General features: G+C 58.8%; 1 protein-coding gene across 3 annotated transcripts; it reads right to left on the reverse strand.

Moving 5' to 3' along the window:
- Positions 1-264: 264 nt before the first annotated feature.
- On the reverse strand, positions 265-25,828 carry CTBP1 (C-terminal binding protein 1). 3 transcript variants are annotated; one of them, XM_066384525.1, is made up of 10 exons: positions 25,465-25,605; positions 17,507-17,705; positions 15,252-15,406; positions 7,044-7,188; positions 5,245-5,451; positions 4,370-4,584; positions 3,569-3,699; positions 2,469-2,596; positions 1,811-1,928; positions 265-1,186 (listed from the first exon to the last, which is right to left on the reverse strand). In XM_066384525.1, exons 2-10 carry the CDS (start codon positions 17,511-17,513, stop codon positions 1,000-1,002), a joined length of 1,293 nt encoding a protein of 430 aa, XP_066240622.1. In that variant the 5' UTR covers positions 17,514-17,705; positions 25,465-25,605; the 3' UTR covers positions 265-999. The 3 variants fall into 3 exon arrangements, with proteins under 3 accessions (XP_066240622.1, XP_066240621.1, XP_066240620.1); XM_066384524.1 differs by lacking the exon at positions 17,507-17,705 and having other exon boundaries at positions 265-1,183; positions 25,465-25,828; XM_066384523.1 differs by lacking the exon at positions 17,507-17,705 and having other exon boundaries at positions 25,465-25,828.
- Positions 25,829-27,482: the final 1,654 nt, after the last annotated feature.

A 27,482-nucleotide genomic window follows, 5' to 3' on the forward strand; every position in this document is an offset into this window, starting at 1 on the left:
CTGCTCTCCCAGGTCATAGGCACACCTAAGTGAGCAGCGTTGAGTGGGAAGGCCACCTTCCTGGCCGAGGCTGGTGCTCAGACTGTTCCACCAGGTGGCAGCTCCCTCCACAGCAGCACACAGGCGTGTGCACATCTGAGGGCACAGGACCACTGCCCCTCACCCCAGCGTCCCCAGGGCTGCCTGCTCCGGCCCCTGAGAGCCTGGACTAAGACCCACCAGTGTCTTGTGAGACAAACCCACTAAAAGAGACACTAGGCATACTGGCTCTTTCTGGGATTTTTATTTCTTTAAAATAATTCATACAAATGGTTACAGTCACAAACATGATTTTAACCAAAATATTGCTAGCCTACCACATCAGCAGGACGGCACCTGCGCAGGCCGGACACTGTGCCTCGCATCCCCTGGACAGCGCCCATGGCCGGAGCATGCTGCCCGTGTTCCCACCTCTCCAGCTGCTTGCGGTGCCGTCTTCATTTGGAACGGGGGTTCATGCCAAAATTAGGAAAAACAGCCTTTGTTTTGTTTTTCTAAAGTATTCTAAAAATAAGACAAGCAGGTAGAAAAAACAATGCACTGTGTGGCGTAGAAAGAAAAACGGGTAGGATTCATTGTCCTGAGAAGTTTGCCAACTGCCTTGCTCCGGGCACGTTTCCGCAGGAGTGGGAAACCGTCTGATCTGACCGCTGAACATTCCCTTGGGGTTCTGGTTGTTGACAGCTAAGCAAACAAATCCTTTGTGATGTTCTAAAGGCTGCACACAGACAAGAACATTCATGATAGAATTAACTACTAACTTCTTTTGCTTAACGCGGACGCAAAGAACACAGGGCAGCGCAGGCCTAGGGAGGGGACTAGTCAACGTGGAGGAGGCTGGCCCGCCTCCCACCGCCAGGACAGTCTCTGGAGTGCCGCTGCCATCCAAGGGCACCTCCTCCCCACACGCCTTCTGAGGCCGCGGCTTTCTGGCGCTGAGGCTGCACAGCTCCGTCCGCGCTACAACTGGTCACTCGAATGCTCTCTATCCGTCTCGGGCTTGACAGTTTGGCCGGGAGAAGGGGCGTGGGGTGGGTGAGACACAGGGGGCAGGCCGTGAGACAGGGACATGGCGCTGGGGACAATGCCTTCGACAGCAGCTGGGATGCCGCTGGGAGCCACGCCCACCACGCCTGGGGGGTACCTGCTGGGAGAGGAGGGAGGACACCGTGAGACCAGTAGGACAGCGAGCTGCTCCCTCGGGCTGCTTGCTGGGAGGACCTAGCCCTCTCTCCTCCCACATACTGGGGTCCCTGCTACCAGCATGGCCTCCACCCAAATGGTCTTGTCTACCAGGGCCAAAGGCCACCCCTGCTTAGGCTCTTTTTTTTTTTCTTTTTTCTTTTTTTTTTACAGGGACAGAGAGACAGAGTCAGAGAGAGGTTTAGATAGGAACAGACAGACAGGAACAGAGAGACGAGAAGCATCAATCATCAGTTTTTCGTTGCAACACCTTAGTTGTTTATTGATTGCTTTCTTGTATGTGCCTTGACCGTGGGCCTTCAGCAGACCGAGCAACCCCTTGCTCGAGCCAGTGACCTTGGGGTCTCGAACCTGGGTCTTCCGCATCCCAGTCCGATGCTCTATCCACTGTGCCACCGCCTGGTCAGGCTGCTTAGGCTCTTAAACCCCTGACCTGTGTCCACTGGGGCCCACATGAGCACACATGCCCAGGCCTGAGAGCCCCCGGCTGGGCCACTGTCCCACCCAGAGCCATCACGGAGACTTCCCTTGTCCCCCAGCCTACTGTCCCCCTCGCCCGCGTGCTCACCTGTAGGCAGCCCCGTTCAGCTCGGGGTGCACAACGGCTGGGTCCATGCTGGCCCAGTGAGTGGCAGCTGTCAGGTGGTCCTTGTTGACACAATTCTTCAGGCTGTCGGGGATCCGGCCTGGGCAATACAGGGGAAGGACAGTGTTTGTGTTAAACAGCTGCCACTGCGGGGACCTCAGGAGTGTGGTGGCAGTTGAGAACACAGGCTGCCACCACAGAGCTTGGACTGAAGAGCCCAGCAGCCACATCTGCCTTCCTCCCAGCTCCCCTCAGGCATGGGACTGTCCACCTGGCTCAGTCACCCTGTTCATAGCTCAGTGCCCTCAGCCCCCTGGTGCCCCCACCCCATCCACTAGGCCTGGGACTTCAGGGAGCAGTGGACAGGGCCCTGCCCAGGTTTGTAAGTGTCTGACTTTTTAAAACACAGGCTGAAACCCCTATGGGTCATAAACGAGACGTAGAGGCCCTGGGCTGCACGTGGTCAGCCAGAAGGGAGGCCAGGGCTGACCTCCTCTGCCTTGGCCACGATGTCTTTCTTCCTGCCCAGGGCCGGCACAGGACAGTCTTGGCTGGATGAGTGAGGACAGAGGTGCCCCACCTCCGGCCACCTGGTGGGTGCTCACCTTTGAAAGAGCCTCAGGGGCGCCCCCCAGCCCACCTGTGATGGCTCTCCGGATCTCCCGGGCTGCCTCCTCACGCATCTCGATGGACGCCTGCTCACTATACCAGGCCGCATGGGGGGTGCAGATCAGGTTGGGGGCATCCTTCAGGGGGCCCTGGCTGAAGCTAGGATAGCACACTGCAAGTCAGCGCCATGGCCTGGGCGTCCACCCCGCCATCAGACCCAGTGGGTCCCCACGATGGTCACAGCTGCCCCAGGCTCCCGACAGTAGCAGGGAGGGGCCTCCCTGAGGGGTGATGCTGTTCTGGAACTCCCTGCAGGGGCATCCAGGGAGCTTCCAGCTCAGACCCCAGGCTCCCGACAGTAGCAGGGAGGGGCCTCCCTGAGGGGGTGATGCTGTTCTGGAACCCCCTGAAGGGGCATCCAGGGAGCTTCCAGCTCGGACCCCAGGCTCCCGACAGTAGCAGGGAGGGGCCTCCCTGAGGGGTGATGCTGTTCTGGAACTCCCTGCAGGGGCATCCAGGGAGCTTCCAGCTCAGACCCCAGGCTCCCAACAGTAGCAGGGAGGGGCCTCCCTGAGGGGGTGATACTGTTCTGGAACCCCCTGCAGGGGCATCCAGGGAGCTTCCAGCTCGGACCCCAGGCCCTTGTGCCACTGGCTGCCAGGGCAGAAGACCCACCAAGGGTGCCTGCTGTCCCAGCCTGGCTCCTTAGCTGTGGGGCACCCTGGGCATCGCCACAGGGGGGCTGGCTGCCTCGCACAGCTGGGCAACCCAACAGCACAGTGCCCCTGGCTGCCCAGAGGGAAGCTCAGATCTGAGCCTCTCCCTTCTCCAGCAGGTACGGGGCACTGAGGACGGTCTGGGCCCATGTGCCGGCCGCCTGCCTGCTGAGACTTGGCCAGCCGTGGGGAAGGTCCGCTGGGAGCAGATTGTAGACTGGACACAGCCCATTATGCCCCTGTTCTTGAACAGTCAACTGCTGGAGGCTGAGGCCTGGAGATGCATGTGAGCAGTGGGGCCTCACTTCCTGGGTGCTGGTGCCAGCTGTTGTGGGGCGTGGGCCTCAGCAGGCGGGTGCGTGCCTGGCCGGAGAGACGCCGTCTCGGGACCACCCACAGCGCTGCCAGGAGTCACCTGAAGGGCTCTGACTCGTGCACGTCCAGGGCTGCACCGCGTATCCGCCCCTCCTTCAGGGCCTGGGCCAGCGCCTTCTCGTCCACCAGGCCGCCCCTGGCTGTGTTCACCAGGAAGGCCCCTTGTCTCATCTGGAAGACACCAAAACACCACCAAAGGTAAGTCAACACAGAGGCCTCCTCACTACCCTCCCACTGAGGAGGAGGGCTGGGCAGGAAAATCGTCCTTGGGCCTTTCCCAGCCCGGCCACCCAGACCAGGCTCTGCCAGGGAAGGCCCCAGGGGCTGTGCCCCGTGATCCTGGCGCCCCCACGGTGGCCAAGGGCTCAGGGCCTGTGTGGCCCCCATACCACTGTGGGAAGTGGTCCCAGTTCCAGCTCCTGCTGGATGCAGGGCAGCAAGCCTTGTGCCAGCTGCCCTGGTGCCAACTCCTCAGCTGTGATATAAACCTCAACCCTCCAGTGACCCCAAGACCCTTGGTCCCTGTGTCTCCTCCATTTGCCAGGAACTTGGCACCAGAAGCTGAGCAGCTAGCTCCACCTTTGCCACAGGCCCACAGCTTTCCAGGAGCCTCTGGCAGGAAAGTCCAAAGCCGTCTGTGTGGCTGGCTTCCCGGCAGGGCCTGGCAGCTCAGCCACAGGGGCAGGGAGCTGGCCTCAGCCCCAGACGCAGCTCTGAGACCAGGAGGGACCTCGGCTGAGGGCGGTGGCACCTTCAGGAGCTGTTACCGTGTGTGTGTGCCCTTGTGGGCCAGAGGGGGCACCCCAGCACCCAGGCTGTGCCCTCGTCCCCCGGCCCCCACCTGCTTGACGGTGAAGTCGTTGATGAGGTGGTGGTTGTGCTCGTTGAGGCCGCAGTGCAGGGTCACGCAGTCGCTGTGGAACAGCAGGTCCTGCAGGGTGCTCACTCTCTGCAGCCCCAGCGCCCGCTCCGTGCCATCCGACAAGTAGGGGTCGTAGAAGAGCACGTTGAAGCCGAAGGCCTTGGCCCGCAGTGCCACCGCCTGCCCCACGCGACCTGGTGGGAGACTGGTGTCACTTCAGCCAAGACCACTCCCTGCCTCAGTGTGCACACCACCCAGTGTGGGAGCAGAGCATTCTGGGCCCCAAGGCTTCCTCCCTGGTACTGAGCATGGGGCCACCAGGTCAGGAGTCACAGGACCCCCACCTGACCTCGCTGGGGGACAGGCTTTGGAGAGAGCAGGAGCTGGAGGCAGCTTGCAGAGAGCACAGATGGATGCTCAGTGGACGTGAGGGGGCAGCACACAAGGGCTGTGGATCAGGCCTGCTCCCATGTGTGCTGGACCCAAAATACCACCTGGCCCAGGACAGCCACCTACTGTCAAGTGGGTGAGACTGCATGACAGGTGAACACCTCCCTCTACCCAGAGCAGCTGCTGGTTAACAAGCTCTGGTGGGCAAGGTGGGGAAGACGCCCCAGGCCCTCTGGCCCTCACCTGAAGGCCACATCCACTTAGCTATCTCCACAGGTGAGGGGAGGGCAGCAGGGTGTGTGTGTGACCCTGTGGCACTTGGATGTCTGTGCAGGGTGCCCATGCCTGGTGTTCCTGGGGAGACAGGCCAGCACAGCATCTGTGGCAGAGCCTCCACCCCACACTGTACCTGGGTATAAGCGGGAACCACCTTGTCCACTGAGCCCATGCACAGGCTTACACACCTAATCCGATGATGCCTAAGGTCTCCCCACGGATCCTGGCGGCTCCAGAAGCCACTTCCCGGATCTGCTCGACACTCTGGACCCGTGTGCCTTCCCGCAGCGCCTGGTGCAGCCAGGTGGTCCTGCGGTACAGGTTGAGGATGTGGCACATGGTGGAGTCAGCAGTCTCCTCCACGGATGCCGCTGGCACATTGCAGACAGCGATGCCTAGGGACACAAGATATGCCTGCGTGGTCACCAAGCCCATCTTGGCACTTGATCTAGGAAAGCCCGGAGGATACATCCCCAGGTCATCCCAGAAGGCTACAAGACAAATGCAGGTGCCATGTGGCAATGCCACCCGCAGGCCCCCTGGTCGGACAGGGAGGGGACAGGATGATCAGTGAGTGCCTGGGCAGATGCCACACCTGGTTCTGCCTGGCTGGGCCACCTGCCCCTCAACCTTCCAGGATTGGGTCACGGTAAGAACAGAACCAAGAGGCAGCCCCACAGCCACTCTTCCTGTCTTCCTGAGCTCCCCAGGCTAACGGGAACCCTGCTTTAGACAGAGAGGCCCCCACAGACCCATGTCCCCACTCTCCCAACCCCTACACAGACCTCTAAACAGAGGTCACTGCAGCAGCGGAGTGACCCTGGAAAGTGAACTGGCTCAAGCTTCTCCACACTGAGCCTCAGTCCCCACTTCTCTGTGTGGCCCTTGCACACACTGACCAGCTTGGTACCCACTGTGAGCTGACGCTGCTCCTGAGCTCGTGTCCCAGGTCACCCTATCTCCATCGTCTGGCCCCTGTCTCCATCATCTCTCCTCATTCCCAAACAGCCTGCGAGACTGCCCTCCTTGTCTCCTCTCATGCAGGAGGAGGGGGCACAGGGAGACAGAATAACCAAGCTGCTACCCGGCTGAGAAGGTGCAACAGGTCCTGGGACTTCTGTGTCCCCACCTGCCAGGCCTTGATAGGGTGACCACATGGCATAGCCCCAGACTGTCCCTGGCTAATGGACAGAGCCCAGACTGAAATTATGACACCGAGGGCCGATTCAGCACAAGGATGAGGCCCTGAGGTCACCTAGCTTAGAAAGTCCAGGCCACAGCCCAGCACTGCAGGCACCTTCTTGGAGATGCTGTCTACGGACAGGTGTCAGCAGGGGGCAAAAGAGGCTCATACAGGAGTAGTGTCCCCAGGACATGAGGTCAAATCCTCAGCTGCTTTGATTCTAGTTCCCCAAGCTATACCTGGTGGTGGGATACCACCAGACTCCAGAAGTGCTGGCTACAACCATGGGCCTGCTTGGATGTGACCTCACCTTACTGGGCTGTGACCAGGAAGAGGGGGCAGAACAGCGCATCATGGAAACAGAAGGCTCAGCATGATGTAGTTGGCATTAAGTTTGCTTCAGTGTGTCACACATGTACATGCCTTCATGTGTGTCATAACTCACAACATAAACTACCCTTCTCACTGTTCACTGTGTCTCAGAGGCAGGCATGAAACCCAACATTACACACTGGCCGCCCTTCCCCCCAGCCCTAGGAAGCCTGGGGAGTGGAGACTGGAGCACCAGCTACCTCCAAGACAGGACAGGACATGTGCCCTAGCAAGGCTGAGGAAAGCCACTGACCTTGCACCTGCTCAGGGGAACCACTTGGGCCCCAGACACCACAGCCCCATAGTACCAGCTCACAGAAGGCTGTGGCAGGATGTCCATTATAAAGTAGAACCATCATACAACATGAAGTGTAGCAAGGTCATGCCAAGGACATACAAAAAGACATGCAGAAAGAAAGGGGACCAACCTACCTAAGTCCCCAGCTGACTTGATGTCAATGTTGTCAAAGCCACTGCCAATCCGGACGATTATCCGAAGGGCTTTGAATTTCTCCAGGTCCTCCCGGGTCAGCGTGATGGTGTGATACATGAGTGCGCCCACCGCCTCATTCAGCACCTGCATTGAGGACAGTGGCGGTGAGCACTCTCAGACTCCAGTGCCTGCGGTCTGGAGTCTGAGAAGCAGCCAACACAGGGAGAGGCCACATGGACATTTCCCCCAAGTCTACCCCTGACTGGGGCACTGAGTGTCCACAGCCTCCAGTGTGGGCTGTAGGCTTTCTGGGGTCAGAAGCCACCAGATCTAACCCTGTGACTCAGCTCATTAAGGAAACCAGAGGTTCCTGACACCAACACCACCACAGGAAGGGCAGTAAGAAAATGCACTGTATGTGATTGTGGGCACCAGACGTTAAATAGGCAGAAAATGTTGAGCACTGGGGGACACAGTATCAGGAACCCCAGACCCCATACAACATGGAAAGCCACAGGGCCCTTGACAAACTTTCACCAGAACAGAAGCAACCCCAACCCACCCCTACAACTCTGCACCTAGCCAGGGTAGCTGTAACTAGATGGTGGCTGACATGCACACCAAGCCCTAGGACAGTGAACAAATTCCGATAATCTCATTTCATCCCACATGCAAAGGAAGACATGTGCTGGGTCGCTGGTACTGAGTAAGGAAGGCCTGGCCATCAGGCCAGTCCCTGGAGGTAAGGTCTGACTGGAACTCCTCCCACAGGGTAGGGACAGGATGTCAGGGCAGGGCTGGTTGGGCCTGTGGAGAGCCTATGGGGGCAGGGTGGGCTGGAGCATGTGCTGCACGTGCACACAGGACAGTGAGGGGCCCCAGGGTCCAGCTGGGTGTCAGGCACTGTGCGCACAGCAGGAGCAGCTACAGGGCTCCAGTCGGCAGGGAAGTGTGGTCAACGTGGGTCCAGGGGTGATGGCCCAGGGTCTCCAACAAAGCCCTGAACGTCTGCCGAGATAGTGTCTGCGTGACGCCCACAGGTACAGGCTGGTGCCAGAGTTTACTAGGGGTTTGGATGACACAGAGGGACACTATTTTTCTTGCAAAACCACCAGACGGCAACACAAACCTCCCCACAGGCAGGGCATGCATCGCGGCCCTCACACAGACAAGCGGTGGGGGAGGCCCTCGCAGCCTGTCTGCGCAGGGCAGTGAGCGCGCTCCCCTGGGGGTGCACCTGGCTGTGTGAGTGAGTGTGCGCTCTGCGGGGACTCCACGAGGGTAAAGGAGGGTTGGGGTCTAGGAGGGACACACTCTGGCAACAGCCATACTGCTGGCAGAGGACCCACAATGTCCAATTTCTCAGATCTAGGGCAGAGGCTGCAGCCCAGGCTACCCTTCAGGAAGGGCTGGAGACATGCTGTGACTCAAGATGTTGTTGGGGGATAGGGCTTATTCCTAACAAACATAAACAGTGAGCTTCATAATCAAGGACACCTCAAAAGTCACTGAAACCTGTGGCTGCTGTCTGCCCTCCCTAAACTGAGCTTCTGCGCTGACCCTGGATGGTACTAGAGGCCAACCAATGGCCATGCTGACCCTGGGTGCCCAGGACAGGGAGGCCAGGACCCACCATGCACAGCTTGCTGGACTCCCCGGCATCGCATGTAAGCTGAGGGAAAAGCCTGTCACCCCAGGAAAACCCAGACTTGGGGCCCATCAGGTGAACAAGCAGAGTGAGTTTCCATGTGTGGGATAAAGGCTGTTAACTACCCACCACCTCCTTAATAACAGCTTCTGTTTTAGCTGGACATACGGACACTCAATGCAGACAGTTCCCTTTGAGGCAGCCTGGAGGATGTGGCCAAGAGGACCACTCTGACCAGGCAGAGATGGCTGAGTAGCTGGGCAGAGGGCCTGGATCATGGCCCTGCAGGCACCGTGCTGGCCTAGACTTCTGAGATGAAGTTGCCCTGCCTCTGCCCCTGCACTGAAGTCCTGGAACCAGCTCCTGAGTGGATGTGCAGCTGACCAGATGGGTCCCTGGTCCTGGGGAGGGTGTCGGGCAGCATAGGCACACAGACCTCTGGTGCCAAGACTGGGCCTGGTAATGGAATGGTAAGAACAGTCTGACTTGAGGTGTCACAGATAAAGTGATGACCTGGAACACTGAGGTCAAAACCCCAGGCTTGCCTGGTCAAGGCACATATGAGAAGCAACTACTTATTGCTTCCTTCTCTTCTCTCCAAAATCAATAGAATCTTTAAAGGGCAAGGACCACTGTGGGACAGCAGAGCAGCAGACAGTGCCAAAAGGGGACCAACCAGGAGCACATGGGAAGTGGACAGAAAGTGGAGACAGGTAGTGGGCATGGCAGGGGCCACGGAGTGGAGGGGCAGGGAGAGTTCAGCTGGTGGGACCCCAGGAAGATCCCTCTGGACTCTTCTGTTGCATGGACTGGTAGGATGACCATAAGAGCTGGTGAGGAGGGGCCCCTATAGCAGTTGGGGTAGGGCAATGGCAGCACATCGAGGGGAGGCAAGTCTGTGGCTGTCCACTGGGCAGACACTAGAAATGGAGAGGACGAAGCAAGCAAGAGGAGCATCCCTGGCCTTGTAGATGTGGGAGGTGGAGGGGGTGGCAGCAGAGGTGAGCCCTGATGCGGCCTGGGCAGGACAGACACACAGGCTCCTTGCTGAGATGTGTATGGAGGAAGCTGGCCTGCAGACTGGCCAGAATGACAGACTGTAAGCACAGGCTTTGCAAGTGCAAGCTGCATCTTGCTTTAATCCTGAGCGTTGAGCCATGGTAGTGAGGTCTCCACACTGACAGTGCTGCATCTCCATCCCAGTGAAGATGGTCCAGTAGGTCTGCAGCTCCCATGGTTGGAGCACTCAGCTGCGTTTATTTGTTCATCTCCTTGAGATCGTTCTTAGAAATTCACACTAGTGGGTGGGCCGCAGAACTCTCTGAAGGCTCTAGGGGTGGCTGCCAGCCACACCCTAAAGACTCAGCCCAGCACCAACCAAGCAGCACTGGGCACCTGGAGTTTCAAATGGTAAGTGTGATGAATGTAAGCTGGTGTCTATGATTTTACCTTTAATTTGCATTTCTGAGAGTGACTTGCCCATGTGTTTCTTAGTAAATTATTGTTCATGTTCTAGTCCTCTGGATACTATGCAAGCCACACTTCTCCTCACAACCCATACCTGGGAAGCCAGGTTCAGACACCAGATCAAAGCCTACTCCAGTGGCAGCTCTGTTCAAGGATCCACTGGCCGGGGCCACTGTGGCTGTTCTGTCTGGCCTCCAGATCCACTGTCCTTGCAGATTCCATATTCCTTCTTGCGGTTGGAAAAATGGCCGAGACACTCATGTCAACCACCCAAGGAGCAAGTCTACAGAAAGCCCCAGACCGAGTCTCCCCACATGTTGGGAACCAACAGCCTCCCAGAATATGCCCTGGCATATGTCCATTCATGTCACCCTCCCCCTGCAGCTGCATGACAAGGCTAGTGACTTTAGTGTCCTCGACTCCAGAATGGAGGTGATGCAGGGTCTGCTTTAGAACTCTCACAGCACAGCCCCTGGTTGCTCCCAGTGGCAGCCGGGCCCAAGGCGTGCTGGCCGGGCACCACAGCAAAGGCAAGCCCAGTTTGGTGGGCACTGGCCAGATCCACCCACTCCCCTCCTCAAAGACAAGTGTCACCTGCTCACAGTCAGATGTGGTGCTGGTCACAAGTTTTTGGGGTGCTTCTTTTTGTTTTTTCATTTTCTCAGGCCCATGTGTACAGGTAGGGCTACTACTGCTGCTCAGAGGCACTCACACCTTCCAGATGCTCGTGCAACGAGCAGGCCCAGAGTGGACACCAGCTTCTCAGAAGTGCCACCAAAACCATGTGTGTGCACCTCACACACCCAGCTGCCTCGGGCCACAGTATAGGGCACCCTGAGCATAGGAACAATGTCACCTGCTTCTCGCAAGCACTGGGTTTTCCCAAACAACCCCTGCCCATCACCCATTTTCTGCTGGTTAGTCTCCTGTGGGTTGGAGCATCAGTGGACTATTTTGGGGTCAGCCCTCTGGCTACTACAGGTCCTATACACACCGCAGTCACCACCTGTGTGTGATTGTCATTTAAGCAAATGAACTTCTCTACCTGTCATTTCCTGTACAACTTACCAGTTTTGTCCTGATCTCAGGGTGGCCAGCACTTTTCCAGATGGTCCTCTAATACCCCCAAGGACACAGAACGCTGAGGACACGACCCCAAGGCTCACCAGTCCTCTGCACACACTGAAAGTCCTTTGCACACATCTCATGTCCCTGGGCACCACCCCAGGGTGTGGGGGCTGTTACACAGTTTCTGTCCCATCCACTCAGCACTGACACTGCCTGCCCAGCAGCCATCCCGCCACATACTACAAAGCCCGTTTCCTCATTTTCCTGAATTTTTATCTCATTTCTTACACGGCCCCAGCCCTTCCTCCCAGGACTGGGTGCTTTACTTCTGATAGCACCCACACCCCCACGGCTGAAATGGCCCTCACAGACCCACTGGGCCTGCTCCAGGCTGGCTGGCTGGCTGGCTGGCTGGCTGGCTTCCCCCGAGGAGAAGGGACAGCACCCCCACCAGTGCTGATGGAAGCATGGTGTCTTGGTTCCCAGTTTTCCTTTTTCATAGTTGCCTCTTCTTTTGCAGGTGCCCAACTGTAGGAAGCTTCCCAGGAGTGAAAGAGAAAACCTGTCTCATTCATTGGATTAGTAGTTTGCTCAGATATGCAATCCTGGGCCTAAAATAATTTCCCCCAGAAGCTGGAAAGCACCCACTGTGAATGGGTCTGGTTCTTGTCTTTGTAGGTAATACCCCACCCCCGGCATTGGTGAAATCTGGAACTTCAATGGCAGAGTGCCCCCTGGGACCCCCAGCACATATATGTACTGAGTTGGTTGTCAGGGAAGCTGGAGTCTCCATTTAGTCCCAGAAGTTTTCTTCACTGTATTGTGGTGATAACTCCAGTCTTTCCTCCTGTCACACTTAGATAATGTCAACATCCCACTAGCTGTGAGGAGGTGAAATGCCTGATCAAGGGTGATACACAAGACAGACACTGGCTCCCTTCCACGCCAAAGCCTGCATCAATGTGGTCCGGGGTAGTGGTGTCAGCTCCAAGGCCGCCAGGGTCCCGGGCCTCCTGCCTCGTTCCTCCTCCGTCCTCAGCACATGGCTCCCCTCGTCTTCCAGGCGGCTGCCCAGGCGCCAGCCATCACGTCTGCCTTCCAGGCAGAAAGAGGGAAGGTGACCCCACACAAAGCCCGTTCCCCTCCCCTTGACTGGACTGTGACTCGGCCACCCTGGCCACAGAGTCTGGGGACGAAGGTGCTCACCCGGAACTATCCACTGGAAGGGACACACCCCACGGCACGTAGCGCAGAGCTCCCCGAGATCTGTGAGCCACTCTTGCTTCCTCATGTCCATCTTCTGAGCTCCTCTTGACGGTGGCTTCCAACTTTCCCATTAAAATTTAACCTTCCGCTCATTTGTAATCTTCCAAGTTATTTCTTGGGCAGTGATGGTTCGTGTCAGGAGTCACTTCAGACCTGAGGACACAACTCCGGAGTTCCTGACACCAGGCCCGTGGCTGTGCTTCCCATGGAAGTCGGGTAGCACCCCCTAAGGCTGGGGGTGCCATCGTGCTGAGGGCCCTGTCCCTGCCCCTCCCCAGGACGGCTGTTCACTTATGTGGGTTTTGTATTAGCATCCTGAGGTGGTTTTGGTAAGCTATAATTTTAGAAGAAACCATCTGTGTTCTTAGTAGTCAAGATTTATTGGCAAAACTTCTTTTAATATTTATAATTAAAAAAAATTTTTTATCTGCATCTCTTTTTCACATGCTGTTTATTTTTCTCTTTGAAATATCTTTATAGGCCTGCCTCGTGGTGACGCAACGGATAGAGCATTGACCTAGAAAACTGAGGTCCCAGGTTCAAAACCCCAAGGTCTCTGGCTTGGACATGAGATCATTGAAATGATCCCCTGGTCGCTGGCTTGAGCAAGGCATCACTGGCTTGACTTTAGCCCCTTGGTCAAGCAATCAATGAACAACTACATGTTGATGCATCTCATATCTCTCCCTTCCTCTCTCTCTTGCTTAAAAAAAAAAAAAAATGAAATCTCTTTCGGCCTGCCCCAATGTTGGTGCAGTGAATAGAGTGTCGACCTGGGATGCTGAGGTCCCGGGTTCGAAACTCTCAGGTTGCTGGTTTGAGTGTTGGATCATCAATATGATCCCAAGGTCGCTGACTTGAGCCTAAGGTCGCTGGCTTGAGCAAGGGGTGACTGGCCTGATGTGACTTTATCATCTGTCGCTCAGTAGCCACCACAGGACACAGGACAGGATTGCCAGCACCAGAAAGACACCGCCGCCTGACCAGGCAGTGGCACAGTGGATAGAGCATAGGACTGGGATGTGGAGGACCCAGGTTCGAGACTCCGAGGTCGCCAGCTTGAGCGTGGGCTCATCTGGTGTGAGCAAAAAGCTCACCAGCTTGGACCCAGGGTTGCTGAGTTGAGCAAGGAGTTACTCAGTCTGCTGAAGGCCCATGGTGAAGGCACATATGAGAGAGCAATCAATGAACAACGAAGGTGTCACAATGAAAAACTGATGATTGATGCTTCTCATCTCTCTCCGTTCCTGTCTGTCTGTCCCTATCTATCCCTCTCTCTGACTCTCACTCCGTCTCTGTAAAAAAAATAATAAAACAGAAAGACACCGCCTATCAGCTCCTCAGGCACACTCGTCCCCATCCAAGTCCCCATCACATCCACACAGCCCTGGGGCGTCAGCCTTGCCCCAACGTGGCAGCCCCAGCACCACCCGGCAGGCTAACGATCCATCAGCAGCTTGTTCCTTTACTGCATCCGTGGCCCAGGGGACAGCCGTGTGCTTCCTTCCAGGTCCAGTTACTAGGAGTGCAGCTGCCGTGAACCTTCATGCGCAGGCCTTTCCGTGTATGCTGAGTTGCACTTCTCTGGGATAAATATCAAAAGTGTGACCCTGTAAGCGTGTAATAGGCATGTGCCGGCTTTACAGGAAACAGGTGTTTCTCTGGGACCGTCCCAGCAAGACTCTGCCGGGCCCACTGCCCTCATCACCCTATCTGCTGTGGGACCTGTGAGCCGCATCTCAGCAGATGTTGCTCTGGCCACCCCCTCCGTCATTCCGAGATCCCATTAGAAGTGTGTGAACTCCACAGCATGGCCTCTCGCCCTGCCCTTGTGTCCTCCCTCCCACCCGCTGAACTCCCACTTTCAGCTTTCTCCTTTTCACTTCCAGATCATCTACAATGTTTACCCAAATCTGCTATGTCACTTTTCATAGTGATCAGTTCCTTGTCGAATGCTGAGCTTGATTTCTTTGGCTGTGGCTGTCCCTCAGCCTGGGGATCTTGCTCAGCCCTCACCTTGACTGAGATGGACGAGGCACTAGAAGTGACTCAGAGAAATAATCTGAGGCTGAGGCCAACAGCATGCCCCTCCTAAGGGGATGGTACCATTTGTTGGGCAGGCAGTGGGGGGTCACCTAGTACTCGGGGTTCAGGCTCAGTGCACACTGGGTTCCAGCTCCTTTCTCCAGGGTTGCACCCAGACCAGGGTTGGTCGGGCATGGCTCCTCAACCTCGGGCTGCACCTGCCTCCTCCAGACCCGCCCACACTGGGCCCACACTGGCTGTCCAGCCTGTCCCCACAGACTCGGGCCTCTCCGGACCCTGCTGGCTCTGGATGCTGTCGGGTTTTTTAAACTGTGGCTAGTGTCCTCCCATCTCAGTGGAAAGGTTGCTCTGAAGGACTTAGACGTGACTACAAACAGAAAGCCAGGTTAACGTACTTCACATCGTGGGACCCCGTGACCTCCTGAGCAGAGAAGGTGAGCTGACCGCCAGCTGCACACCGCCCAACGGCAGGCCGCTGGGCGACGGCCGGGGCCACCCACCTGACAGGGACTAGGCACTGCATTCACGTCCCCAGGCTCCACTATCTGGGAAAAGCTGGTTACCGTGGAGACGACTCAAGAAGCTCATGTCTACTTCCAGACAGCGCCAGGTGACAACAGCCCTGATGAATTTCCCCAGGTCTGCCTGGTCGGCGCGATCCAATCCCGCCCCCACCCCACCCCACTGCCCGAGCGCCTCTGCCCGCCGTTACCTTCTCGTGGATCTCCTGTGTGGACTGCGCGTCACAGAAGGCCACCGTGGCCACGTCCTTCAGGATGGGCATCTCCACCGTGCAGTCCCGGCCGTCCAGCAGTGCCACCAGGGGCCGGGGGTGCAGGGGCCCGTTCATGATCGGAGGTCGGACGCCTGCAATGACACACGTGGCTGCTCAACCTCATGCTTGGTGGCCCCAGGAAACTGGCTGTCCCCACCGCCCAACACCGCCAACCCCTGGGGACAAACGCTGTCCATGTCCAGTCACCTGGACCCTTGTCAAGTGTACGTGAGAACTCAATGGAAAAAAATCAAAAAACTGTGGTGTTGGCGACAGCTCACTGAAGCCTGAGTGGACACAGACCAGTGGTGTCCACCCCCCACCCCCACAGGGCATGGGGCGCAGAGACAGCAGGGGAGGTGGGAAGGGCGGGTGTCCGTGGCCCTGTAGGGTCGTCACCATTCAGCACTGGACTGTGCAGGGCTGATGTCACAGGGAAAGTGCCCTGTGTTTCTTTTCTGCCTCAGGCTGTAGCTTAGCTGCTCCAAAAGCCCGACAGGAGCACCCCGGGAGTCACTCTTGCTAGGTCTGACAGGCAGGACGAGCCGGGGCAGAAAGTCTGAGCACCTGGAATGCATCAGGACCTGGCCGTCCCACGTGAGAGCGTCAAGAATCATTAAACCCGGCCCTGGCCGGTTGGCTCAGCGGTAGAGCGTCGGCCTAGCGTGCGGAGGACCCGGGTTCGATTCCCGGCCAGGGCACATAGGAGAAGCGCCCATTTGCTTCTCCACCCCTCCGCCGCGCTTTCCTCTCTGTCTCTCTCTTCCCCTCCCGCAGCCCAGGCTCCATTGGAGCAAAGATGGCCCGGGCGCTGGGGATGGCTCTGTGGCCTCTGCCTCAGGCGCTAGAGTGGCTCTGGTCGCAATATGGCGACGCCCAGGATGGGCAGAGCATCGCCCCCTGGTGGGCAGAGCATCGCCCCATGGTGGGCGTGCCGGGTGGATCCCGGTCGTGCGCATGCGGGAGTCTGTCTGACTGTCTCTCCCTGTTTCCAGCTTCAGAAAAATGAAAAAAAAAAAAAAAATCATTAAACCCAGCCCCTTCTGAATCTGAGGCAACTACAGCTCATTTCCAGCCGAGGTAGACACGAGGGCTTCACCGGTGACACCCACCTGTGCTGAGCCACACCGCCCTGTCCACCCCATGGCTTCGGAAAGACTCACCAGGGTTGAGCAGGGCGTGGGGCTGTGGTTGGGCACAGGATGAAAAACAGCACGGTGACCCCGCCAGCCCCCCAGTGCCCACCGCCTGCAGGTGTGCGGCCCACCCACTGTGTTCGCCAGCAGCAAAGATGTGGGGATGTGAGGCCTGCAGGACAGTGTCCCTCAGAGCGAGGTCTGCAAGGCCAGGCCGCTGCTGGGTGTCTGCCCGGTTCCCAGGCCCGCCTGCACGTCCAGACAGCAGAACCATGCACACGCGACAGGCCGTCTCTCCGACTTTACTTGGAGGGCAATAACCTTTCATTTTAAAATGTCACTCATTTTAGCATTTAATGGATTCACCGCTGTTATTTTTAAGTGCCTGCTTTCAGCATTTCTTGGCTTGAATGTCTAACAAATAAACACCGATTGACACAACCTGGTCCTCAATGGCCTCAGGCAGAAAGCAAGTGGCAGAGTGGAGTCTGACACCACTGCCCAGGGGACTTGACGCTGGCCGGGTGAGGACGCGGGGCGCTGGACCACCCCAGCCAGGTCCCCAGGGGAAGCTATGCTGGAGACCGTGACACCCGACTCGGAAAACGCAAACTGGAAACGCCACCACGGGGCTGCCCCAGCTCAGCATCAGGGCTCGGGCAGCAGCCCTGCCGGGGGTGGGACACACCGGGCATCTGACCACGCAGCTGACCGAGAAAGAGGTCTCAGCAGCAAGAGCCTACCCTGGTAACAAATTCACAGAAGGACCAGAACAAATGCACCGCCCGCCTGCTCATGGACTGCTGGCCGGCAGTGGCTGCGGGACCTACCCTCACTGCGCGCACGTGGCATCCGCCTGCCTGCCCAAGCGGCTCCCTCACGCTTCTCCATGGAAACCAAGCACAGCAGCAAACGCGGCACATGCTCCAGAAACGCAGGCAACTCCCTGGGCAGCGTCCCGGTCCTAACGCACTGCCCTCCCAGGGCCGGAGGACACGGACGCGCCCCCGGGCAGCGGGCGGGTCGGGCTGCTTGCGCTCCAGCGCCCCTACCAACCTGACATTGCCTACTATGGGCTCGGCTTCCACGACCATGAACTCCACTTTGCAAAGCGTTTTCTCTTCCGAATCCCCAGGCAGAACCGCGTCCTGTCACTGGATCCTCATCCCACGTCTTTAATTGTCTCGAACCAAAGCTCTTAGGCTCCTGATCCACGGCGACCACTGAAGCCTGCGCCAGGGGGGTCAAAGTCTGACTAAAAATCAAACACAAGAGACACGTTAAAGTACCGTCGAGGGGCAGCTAGAACTCACAAACTCCAGAGCTTCCACAAGGCGGAGCTTCTCACTGCAGCCTCGAGCCCCGCCCACAGCTGCAGGGCTGGGACCCGCTGGACCCAGGGGCCCTACCCTGGCCTGGCAGTGACCCGCGGGGATACGGCCAGGAGGAAGACACAGTGAGCGGCTTACTCTGAAGGTGCAGCCCCAAGGTTGTGTCCATGTACCTGGGAACCCCCACTGGGCTCTGCCCCCACCCAGACGCCACCAGCGTCCACGAACCAGGAGGCCGGGGCACTGGGAGCAGGTCTGCAGCCAGTTCTGGAAACTTCTATCTCAGGTTCCTGTAGCTTCCTAGGCCTCTGTGACTTCCAGAAGGGTCACCACAGAGGGGCCTCGGATGCAGACCTAACAGGGACGTGAGTCTCCTGCATCCCACAAGTGGGAGTAGGTGGGGCTTCCCCAGGTCAGCACAAGCACCAACGCCCTTCCCTGGACAGCGCCCCAGGGACCAGCACTCGATTCAGGCACGGTTCTCCCCAAAGTGCAGCGCAGAGCTTCCGGAGGGCAGGAGGGTGGGGGACAGAGGCAGACATGCACGTGGTGACACACCTGTCAGGGACCAGATCGAGGTTCCCGTGAGCACAGGGGCTGACTATGCCTCAGGCATGCACTGGGACATCCGGCAGCACCTGGGGAGTCTGGCTGGGGCAGCCTGGGAGACTGGACCGCCTGACCTCACCACAACCAAGGATGGCCCCATGGAATGCACAGCCCTTGCCCTCACGGGACCCTGGTACTGTGAGGCCCTCTCAGGGCCGTAGCAGTGGGCAGCCACACATCCCAGGCACCTAAGGTGCTGCTGGGGGCAGCCACTTCCCAGGGTGTCTGAGTCTGGAAGTGTCTCCCCTCCGTTCTGTCTGTGGGGTCAAGCACCAACACTGACCCTTCATCACTAGCGCCCCGGAGCCAGTGCATGGCTCCTTGCCAATGAATGGGGAACTCACGGGCCTTTCTCCCCATGGTGGGCTTTGTGCCTGACCCCTAGCAGAGGGCACTAGGCCAGGTGGCAGGAGGCAGAGGTCCCAGGGTCCACAGTAAGCCTCAGTTCCTTCTTAGTCCTAGATGGCCATGCACTGAGGCCCTTGCCCCCACCAGGCTGGACCCCCCACTTGGATCCTGCTCCTGCCTGAAGCCTGCTGCTGGCCATCTCCACCCTGACCGAACCTCCCTCCAGTCACAGCCACCAGCTCACGGGGCCGGTGGGCAGCGGGTCTAGGAAGGGGCACAGACTTTCCCAGCTGGCCAGACAGGGGCAAGCCACACTCCGCCCAGGTCAGACACCTTCCTGCACGGTGCCCACACCACAGAGTGTGTGCGAGGTCAAGCCACAGGGACAGCGGCCTCGACGGGAAGGATTCCACGCCCAGAGAGACCCTGCTCCTGAGCTCTCACGACTCAGACTCCCAGCCACACGCTTAGCTCTATGACAAGCGTGTCTCGAAACACAAAATACAAGGAACTGAATGTTGTCACGTTGCAAATGATGGACCCTCCTTTAACTTTGTTGCCTAAAGTACCTAGTGAGTCAGCACAACAGCTGTCACCCCACAAACCAAGACACAAGCTCCTGGGGGCTGCTCTGTGACGGGGCAACAGCTCAGAGAAACTTCAGGGGCCCTCAGTGACTGTCCTCAGGCCAGTGACCACTGGCAGTAGGTGGTGGTGGGCGAGGCCTGGGATGGTCAGAGGCCAGCCTCACCCTCCACCCTGATCTTCTCAAGAGGAGCATGGGGACAGTGACGGGCAAGAGGGTCTCGGGCAGCAACCTGGCCACGGAGGGTGCCAGCTGCCCCAGGAATACCAGCCCTGGATCAGGCGATGGCCGTTGGCAGTTGAACCAGCCCCGGGTCTCGGCTGGCTCAGCAGGGCTTCCTCCGGGCCCCAGGCCCAGCAGCGAGTGTTGAGGGTGGGTGCGTGGGCACCGGCCCGCAGGGGGCCCCCTCCTGTGGTGGGGCTGGCACAGCCAGGAGGGGCTTCCACAGAACCCCAGAGACCTGCAGCCCAAGGTGAACTAATTCCTCACCTCTTCATGCTCCTATGCTTCCCAGAGTCGCCACAGCCCATTCCAAACAGGCAGCAGAGCCACCCGTCACCATTGGCAGTCACAAGTGAGCAGCATCTGTATACCCGCTACACACCCAATGGCCAGGGCAGGTCCCTGCCCTCCGAGGGGCACAGGGCTAAGCCCCACGTGTGAAGTGCTGGCATTGCACACAGGCCCCCCAGGTGTCCGAGCACCGCACTGTGTTCTCCCATGCCCACCGCTAATCTCTCTGTGGAAACAGTTTCAAAAGGAAGCCCTGCTTTGCTGACGGGTTTCCAGGCCCAGGAGTGGCTCAGAGGGGCCAGCGTGTCTCCCTCATTACGCAGCATGTGACTGTACAGTGACAGCCCCAAGCTCCCTGGAGAGGGGTCCATATTGGCCAGTGCCCAGGGCAGCGATGTAGTGGGCCCCAGCGACAGGGACCAACAGGGAACACGAACAGGTCACCTCACATTGCGTTAGGCTGCCCAAGGTTTTTAGGTATGAGACTGCCCTGGTTAGACCTGCCCCCTGGCTCTTAGTGCAAAGGAAGGACTTGCCCAGTCTCCCACCAGCTCATAGGAACGCTGAACTTCTGCCCTCACCCAAACAGCCTCACCACAGAGCCAGGCTGGTGAGATGGGCTTTCAGCGTGCCCTAGGCTGCACCTGCCGGGGTCCGACCCTGGGGGACAGGTCTGCACCTGCCGGGGTCCGACCCTGGGGGACAGGGCCGCGCCCGCCGGGGTCCGACCCTGGGGGACGGGGCTGCGCCCACCGGGGTCCGACCCTGGGGGACAGGGCTGCACCTGGCTGAGGGCTGCGCCTGCCTGCTGGGAGCTTCTGCCCCTGCACTTCCCAGTACTGGACACTTCCGGGCTCCCTGCTCTTCACCTGGGCCGCGTCTGCTTCCAGCCCCCCAGGCACCTCCTGCCCTACTCCGGTGTTCCCCTCCGGGACAAAGCTGGTTTACAGCGAGAGATGCCGAGAGGTCAGAGGGCCGACTCTGCGGGCACAGGAGCGTCTGCATGCACCGACCTCGGCACCTCGTGGGCGCCCTGCACAAGTGGCTCTGGCACTCAGCAAGCGTGCGGGGAGTGAATTCTGACAACCACCCTGACAGGCACCTGCTTACCCCCATCCCATGCCCAGATGCAGCCTTCACTGTGCCCCTGGATGCCACCTGCACAACTGCCTCCAGTAACGTGCGAGGTGACAGAGCCCAGCGGAAGGGTGAACGCCGGACGTCCTACACAGACCTCCAGGACGGGGAGGTGACATGCTTGTGCCATATGCCCCCCCCAGCACCAGCAGCTTGGACAGGACAAATGTAAGCACCACACTTGTGAGACCCCCGCAAGGAGCCTGTGCAGGGCACGCAATGCTCCGTCTTCTGGCAAGTCTGAAAGTGGTCTACAGTCGTTTACTTATATATATTTTTTAGGTTTTTTAAAAATTGGATTGATTTGGGGGAAGAGAAACTGCAGAGAGAAGCAGGAAGCATCAACTCATAGTAGTGGCTTCCTGTGTGTGTCTTGAACGGGCAGGGTTTTGAACCGGTGACCTCAGCATTTCAGGTTGACACTTTATCCACTGCGCCACCACAGGTCAGGCTGCAGCCGCTTATTCTAAAGAAAAGGGAGCGAGGGGGAGGGCTGCAGGCAGGCGATGACGGGGCAGTTCCTGCCAGTGTCAGGCGCCACACAACTATCTGCTCAGGTGTCCTGCCTGGTGGCCACAGCTCTCTGCTAGACAGTCACTCTCAGGAGGGCCCAGCGGCTGCAGCTGGCACACTCTGAGGTCACAGGAGATGCTGAGCTCCCAAAACAATCAAAGCAGGTCCCTATCACCCCTCACAGCTCTGATGAGGAGCTCAAACGCAGCTCACCCGGAACTGGGCCCCCAAACGTCCCCCTTCCTCTCTAGCCTCAGTCAGGGGCCCTCTGCTCAGGCCCTGTGCTCTGATCCTGGAAGGGAGATCTTCATGCTCACGGAGAAAACACTGGGGCAGCGACAGCCCCCGTCTCCCACCCCCCCACCCCCCGTACATGACATGTTACAGCTGCTGCAGGGAGACCCCAGGTGGGGACCGCAGGACTCACAAGTCACACTCAGACCTAGTGGTTAACAGCGAGCCAACGGGCGTCACAGCCTCTGCCACAGATGATGCCTAGTGAGTCCAGGTGGATGGACACCAAGCCCACCTACAACAAACAGGCCACAGGCCACACCCAGGGGCCCAGACAGGACTCCCATAGGGCTGCAGAGCTGCCCAGGCTCCCCACCAAATTAGGGTCTTCCTGACACCCCAGGCTCCAGTCCCACCAGGTCACCGCCCTCCTCCCACCCTGACACCGTCCGCAGCCGGGCTCTGGGGCTGATGGGTGACAAGCAGGACCACCTCCCGAAGGACGACACAGATGGAAACAACAGCACTAAGCGCCTGTCCCTGTCGTCAGTGTGACGACAGGCCCTCCGACTTCTCTGGCTCTGTGGGAAGATAGGCGAGTTTCCTCTCTGGAGACCGAGGGGCTCCATGGCCAGCCACTCCAGGGCCTCAGGGTCCCAGGCCAGTGCATGGACAGCGTGCTTGGTCCAAGGCTGAACATCTTTAGGAGAGGAACCCTGACATGGAATGCGAGGTCCTGTCCTGGGGAGGACACAGGGAATTACAGCATGGGTCACCTCCACCTGTGTTGATGGCAATGCCAGAGCCACCCAGGGATTTGAGCCGGGCGTCCCCCCAGAGTGAGGACCAGGACACAGCCCGGCACAAGTCCTCCTTCACGCCACCAGTGGAAGGAAACTATGAGTCTTCTAGAAGAGTTGTCACAGGATAAAAACCTCACAAACACCAAGCCTGTGACCATGTGTCTGCCCAGAAGAGGGTTTCTGCAGAGTTCCAGCTGAAGGCATCACAGCACCAACAAGCACTGCCCGAGGCTGCTCACACAAGACACAACAAGGGCAGGTGACAAACAGTCTGCAGAGATGTCCCATCAAGAGCCCAATGCTCTGCTTTAAGTCAGCTGACCCAAAGGAGGCTCCCACCAAGCGTCACCCGCCACTGGGCTGGTGCGGAGTCAGGGCTGGACCTACCTCTGAACCCCAAGCACCTTGCTCCTGCAGATAGGTGCCTGTCTATGCCTGGGGTGGCTCACGGAAACATCTGAGAATGCCTACGATGGGACAGGATCCCTGGGATGCCAGCACGCAGGCTGGACGGGCTGCAATGCCCAGATGCCCAGCTTTCTGCTGAGTGTATTTCTACACAAGTGAAGTTGCTACCTTGAGAAGGAGACAGGGGTTGAGGGGCCTGGAGAAGGGGAGGAAGTCACGCTGTCCAGGCCCTCAACCCCCATGTGCAGCCTGGCCCCCCAGCCACCTTGAGAAGTGGGCGCTGGGTGAGGAGGGGTTCATTGCACCCAGAAGAAAGCCATTCTGTTCACCTCTCAGTGACAGTGGCTCCCTTCCCCCAACGGGAAGGTGAATCTGCCCTGACCCTAACCAGTCATTGCTTGGAAGGGGTCTGGCTCCTGGCCAGGTTCCTGCTGCTCCAGGAACTACCAGTTTAAAGGCCGGCTCACGAGCACCCCAGAGGCAGCACCCTCTCAACGGGCAGGCAGAGGGCAGGGCTGGGCGCCCAGCCAGGGAAAGCTGTAGCCTCCAACCCACTGGCTCAGGTGTGGCGGCAGCCCCTCCCACTCACAGGCCCGAGCCCCAACTCCACAGGCTCCAAGGGCGTGGGGGAGGGGTGAGGAAGAGGAAGCTACAGACCCTCCAGGGCACCAGGAGGACAGGCGAAGAGGGCCCCTCCCTGCCGCACCCCACAACCGTCCCTCCCATGAGTAGGCCCCAGCCCTCACTGGCTGGAAGTTGACAAGGACAGCAAAATGCGCAAGATGGCCACCAACAGTCAGGCAGGACTGAAAAGCAGGCCACCATCAGGCCAAATGCCACCGAGGGGTAACCCCAACCCAACCTGCTCCCTTCACAGCCCTGGCTCAGGTCCCCCCAGTGTGGCCTAGAGCATTTGCAAGGTCCCTTGTTTCTGACATCTTCCAAATACAACGGGTGAAAAAGTGCCTCGTGAAAAACATATTTGGGTCCAAAGCTCCTGAATTAATTAGATGGAAACAGATCGGCACAGGGAAGGGACGGCAGCGCGCAGTTTGCTAAGTTCTTGTGGTGCAAAGCAGACGCAGCTGCAGAACTGTGCGTCGCCGGCTTCCACCTCTACCTGTGCACCCACGCGGAGGCTGCAAGGCTGTGCCCAGCTGCCCAGCTGAAGGCCACTGGGGGAAGGGCCGTCCTCCCCACCAGCTGAACGCTATTAATTTTATACATTTTTAGAAATGGTGGGAAACACCCCAATGGCAGTCCAAGGCCAGCTATTAGACAAGCCCCACTGAAACCGCGGTGAATACACGATGGTGCTGGAGGGCGTGGCGTCCCCGCGCACCTGTTCCTCACAGAAAACCCGCTAGTTGGAGGGAGGCAACCTCCCAAGCAGCCCAGCATCCAGAGTAACCTGGCCTTCCACTGCGACCACGACAGGGCCAGGGGCAGGGCAGGACAGGCCCAGCCAGTTCTGGGACAGGACCAGTTTCCCACTGGACCAAAATGCTATTCGTGAGATCTTTTTCTTTCAAAGCAAGTTGTCTGCAGTTCATCTTGTCAGGTGCTACTTAAGAACGTGCCGCCGCCCCCCCACACACCCCCCCACCCCCGCTTAAGCCCCGGGGGAGCATTTACAACAGGAAGACAAATAAGCAAAGGCTTCATTCACCTCATGGACACAAGGCCTGTAGCCCCAGGACAGACCCAGATGAAAGCTAAGCGCGGAGGCCCTCTGGCCAGGCACCAGTGTCTGCAGGCAGGGCACCTGGGGTCTGAAATCAGAGGTCTGGGGGGCCGGGCACCCAGGGTCTGGGATCTCTGGTCTGGGGGGCTCGACACCCATGATCTGAGTTCTGGAGGGCCAGACACCTGGGGTCTGAGATTAAGGTCCGGGGATCCCGGACACCTGGGGTCTACGGAGGGTGGTATCTGAGATCTGCGGGGCCTGACACCCGGGATCTGGATTTGGGATCTGAGGTCTTGGGGGGACCGGACACCCGGGGTCTGGAATCGAAGGTCTGGGGAACCGGACACCCCAAGTTATGAGGTCTGGGGAGGCGAATACCAGAGATGTGAGATCTGGGGAGCCGGGATCTGAGATTAAGGTGTGGGGGCTCCGGACACCCGGGGCTCTACGGGGTGGTATCTGAGGTCTGGGGGGCCAGACACCAGGATCCGCGGTCTGGGGACAGTGTGTGTGGGAAAGCCTGGATCAAGGGATTACAGGCCCGGGACTGGGAGTTACGGGGCTGGAATGCGAGGAGACGGCGGGCCTGGGTTTAGAGGGTAGGGGTCCCGCGCCCCTTTGTGTCACCTGCGCGGGAGGAGAGCGTGAGGGCGGTGCCGGCGCACGCGCACTCGCACGCAGCAGCCCGCGCACGCGCTGGGCGCTCCCCGGCCCGGCTCCGCCCCAGGCCCCGCCCCAGGTCCGGCGGCGCGCGGACGCCTGCGCGCACGCGCACTCGCACACAAAGCGACGGCCCCGCCCGCAGCCCCGCCCCCGCGGCCGGAAATGCGCGCGCGCGGCCTTACCAAGCGGCAGGCCCTTGTTGAGCAAGTGCGAGCTGCCCATTGAAAGGCGCGGGCGGCTGCGGGCCCCGACGAGTCCGGCGCGCTCCGCCGCGAGCCCGGCGCCTGGGGCGGCCTGGGCACCGTCCGCTGCTCCGCCCGCTCGCCTGCGCCCGGGCGCCGCCGTGCCGAGCCGCGCCGCGCCGCGCCAGCAGCCGCTCCACCGGGCGGGCGGGGACAGGCGCGCGCGCGCGGGCGGGGCTTCCGGCCCAGCGGCCTCCTGTTTCCCGGCGCGGGCGCCGCGCAGCACCACGCGGGCGGCTGCAGACGGCGCCCGCCCGCCCCGCCCCGCCCCATGCTGCCCGGCCCGCATCGGCTCCGCACCAGCGTCTGCCAGGCCCGGGCCTCCGTCATCCCTCCCAATGGTTGTGCCAAACGCGGCAACCCCTGGGCCGCACCTGCCCCAAACATGCACACCCGCCTGCCCTGCACATGCAACCACCAGGCCATCTGCCCCGCAGAGGCACCTGCACACGCAGCTACCAGGCTGCACCTGCCCCACACCCACACAGGCACCTTCCACACGCACCTGCCGGGTGCACGCAACCACTGGACTGCACCTGCCCAACATCTGCACACCTACCTCCCCTGCACACCTCCCTGGCCTGCACATGCACATGCTGGGCTGCGCCACCCCAAGAAGGGCAGCCCAGACAGGAGGTCCCTGGACTAGCTTCGCTAGCCTGCTGTGAGCACAGCGCTGGAAACTAGCACCAAGACTGAGAAGGCAGAGTAGGGCCTTCCTGGGCTTGGGCTGGGCAGTCCCTGGGAGGTGGCCAGGTGTGGCTGAAACTGGATCCACGCCCCAGTCTGTGGGGCCATTGCTCCCAGCCCAAGAGAGTGGCCGCCTCTTACTGCAGACTATCCAGAAGGGATCGAGGCCCTTGAGGGAACTAGCCTGGTCCTAAGGCCAGGTTATCCAGTAATGGGAAGAACTGCAGGCCAGCCGGGGAAGACCCTCATGTCCGGAAGGGACGAGCACTGAACTATTGGGACAGTTCTGTGAAACAGGTTGACCATCCTGAAACCATTCCTGATGTCTACTTTTATAATTCATAAGTCAGTAAAAAAGTGGTGAGATTCCTAAAGGGTGGTGGGGAACTGGGTATCAACTTGCAAAACAAATAAATGCTTTTAAACCCTCACTTGGTACTTATCTGTGAAAATACCTCCAAATTGGATTAATCGTAACATACTGAGGAAATGAGAAAACAGGATATATGTGAGCATGTAGCAAACCTTTTAGAGAACTTTCCTAAATGCATATGCAAAAGGAGCCAGAAGGAAAGATTAAAATCCCAGACCAGGTCGTGTCTCACTCACACCCACCCACCCTCATTTTCTCAGGCAGCGGGTTACCACTGAACTTTTTCCTGGGGGCCCTGGCTGGTGGCTTGGTGAATAGAGCATCGGCCTGGCATATGGACATCCTGGGTTTGATTCCAGGTCAGAGCACACAGGAGAAGCGACCATCTGCTTCTCTCCCCCTCCCTCTTCCCCTTCTCTCCTTCTTCCCTTCCTGCAGCCAGTGGCTTGATTAGTTCAAGTGTGGCTCCAGGTGTTGAGGATAGCTCGGTTGGTCTGAGCGCACCAGCCTCAGGCTCTAAAAATAGCTCGGTATTCGAGCATTGGTCCAAGATAAGGTTGCCAGGTGGATCCTGGTTAGGGTACAGATAGGAGTCTGCATCACTATCTCCCCTCTTACCTAAAAGGAAACAAACAAATGAAACAAAACGTTGTCCTGGACCAGAACCCCTGATGTGGCCTGGACCAGCTCCTCCCTGCTGTCTTGCCTCAGCACCTCCAGTGCTGAGACCCAGGTTGCTCCTTGTTACCTACTTTTGCCACCTCACAGCCAACCACAGCAAGGTCAGACACATCATTTTGTCACTATGAGTGGCCCTAGAATGTAAATCAGATTCTATCATCTCCTGCTCAAAATGCTTTAAGGTTTCCTGTCACAGTCAGAGAGTCCTTGGCCC

This window comes from Saccopteryx leptura, chromosome 5, assembly GCF_036850995.1.
Source record: "Saccopteryx leptura isolate mSacLep1 chromosome 5, mSacLep1_pri_phased_curated, whole genome shotgun sequence".
Lineage (NCBI taxonomy): Eukaryota > Metazoa > Chordata > Mammalia > Chiroptera > Emballonuridae > Saccopteryx > Saccopteryx leptura.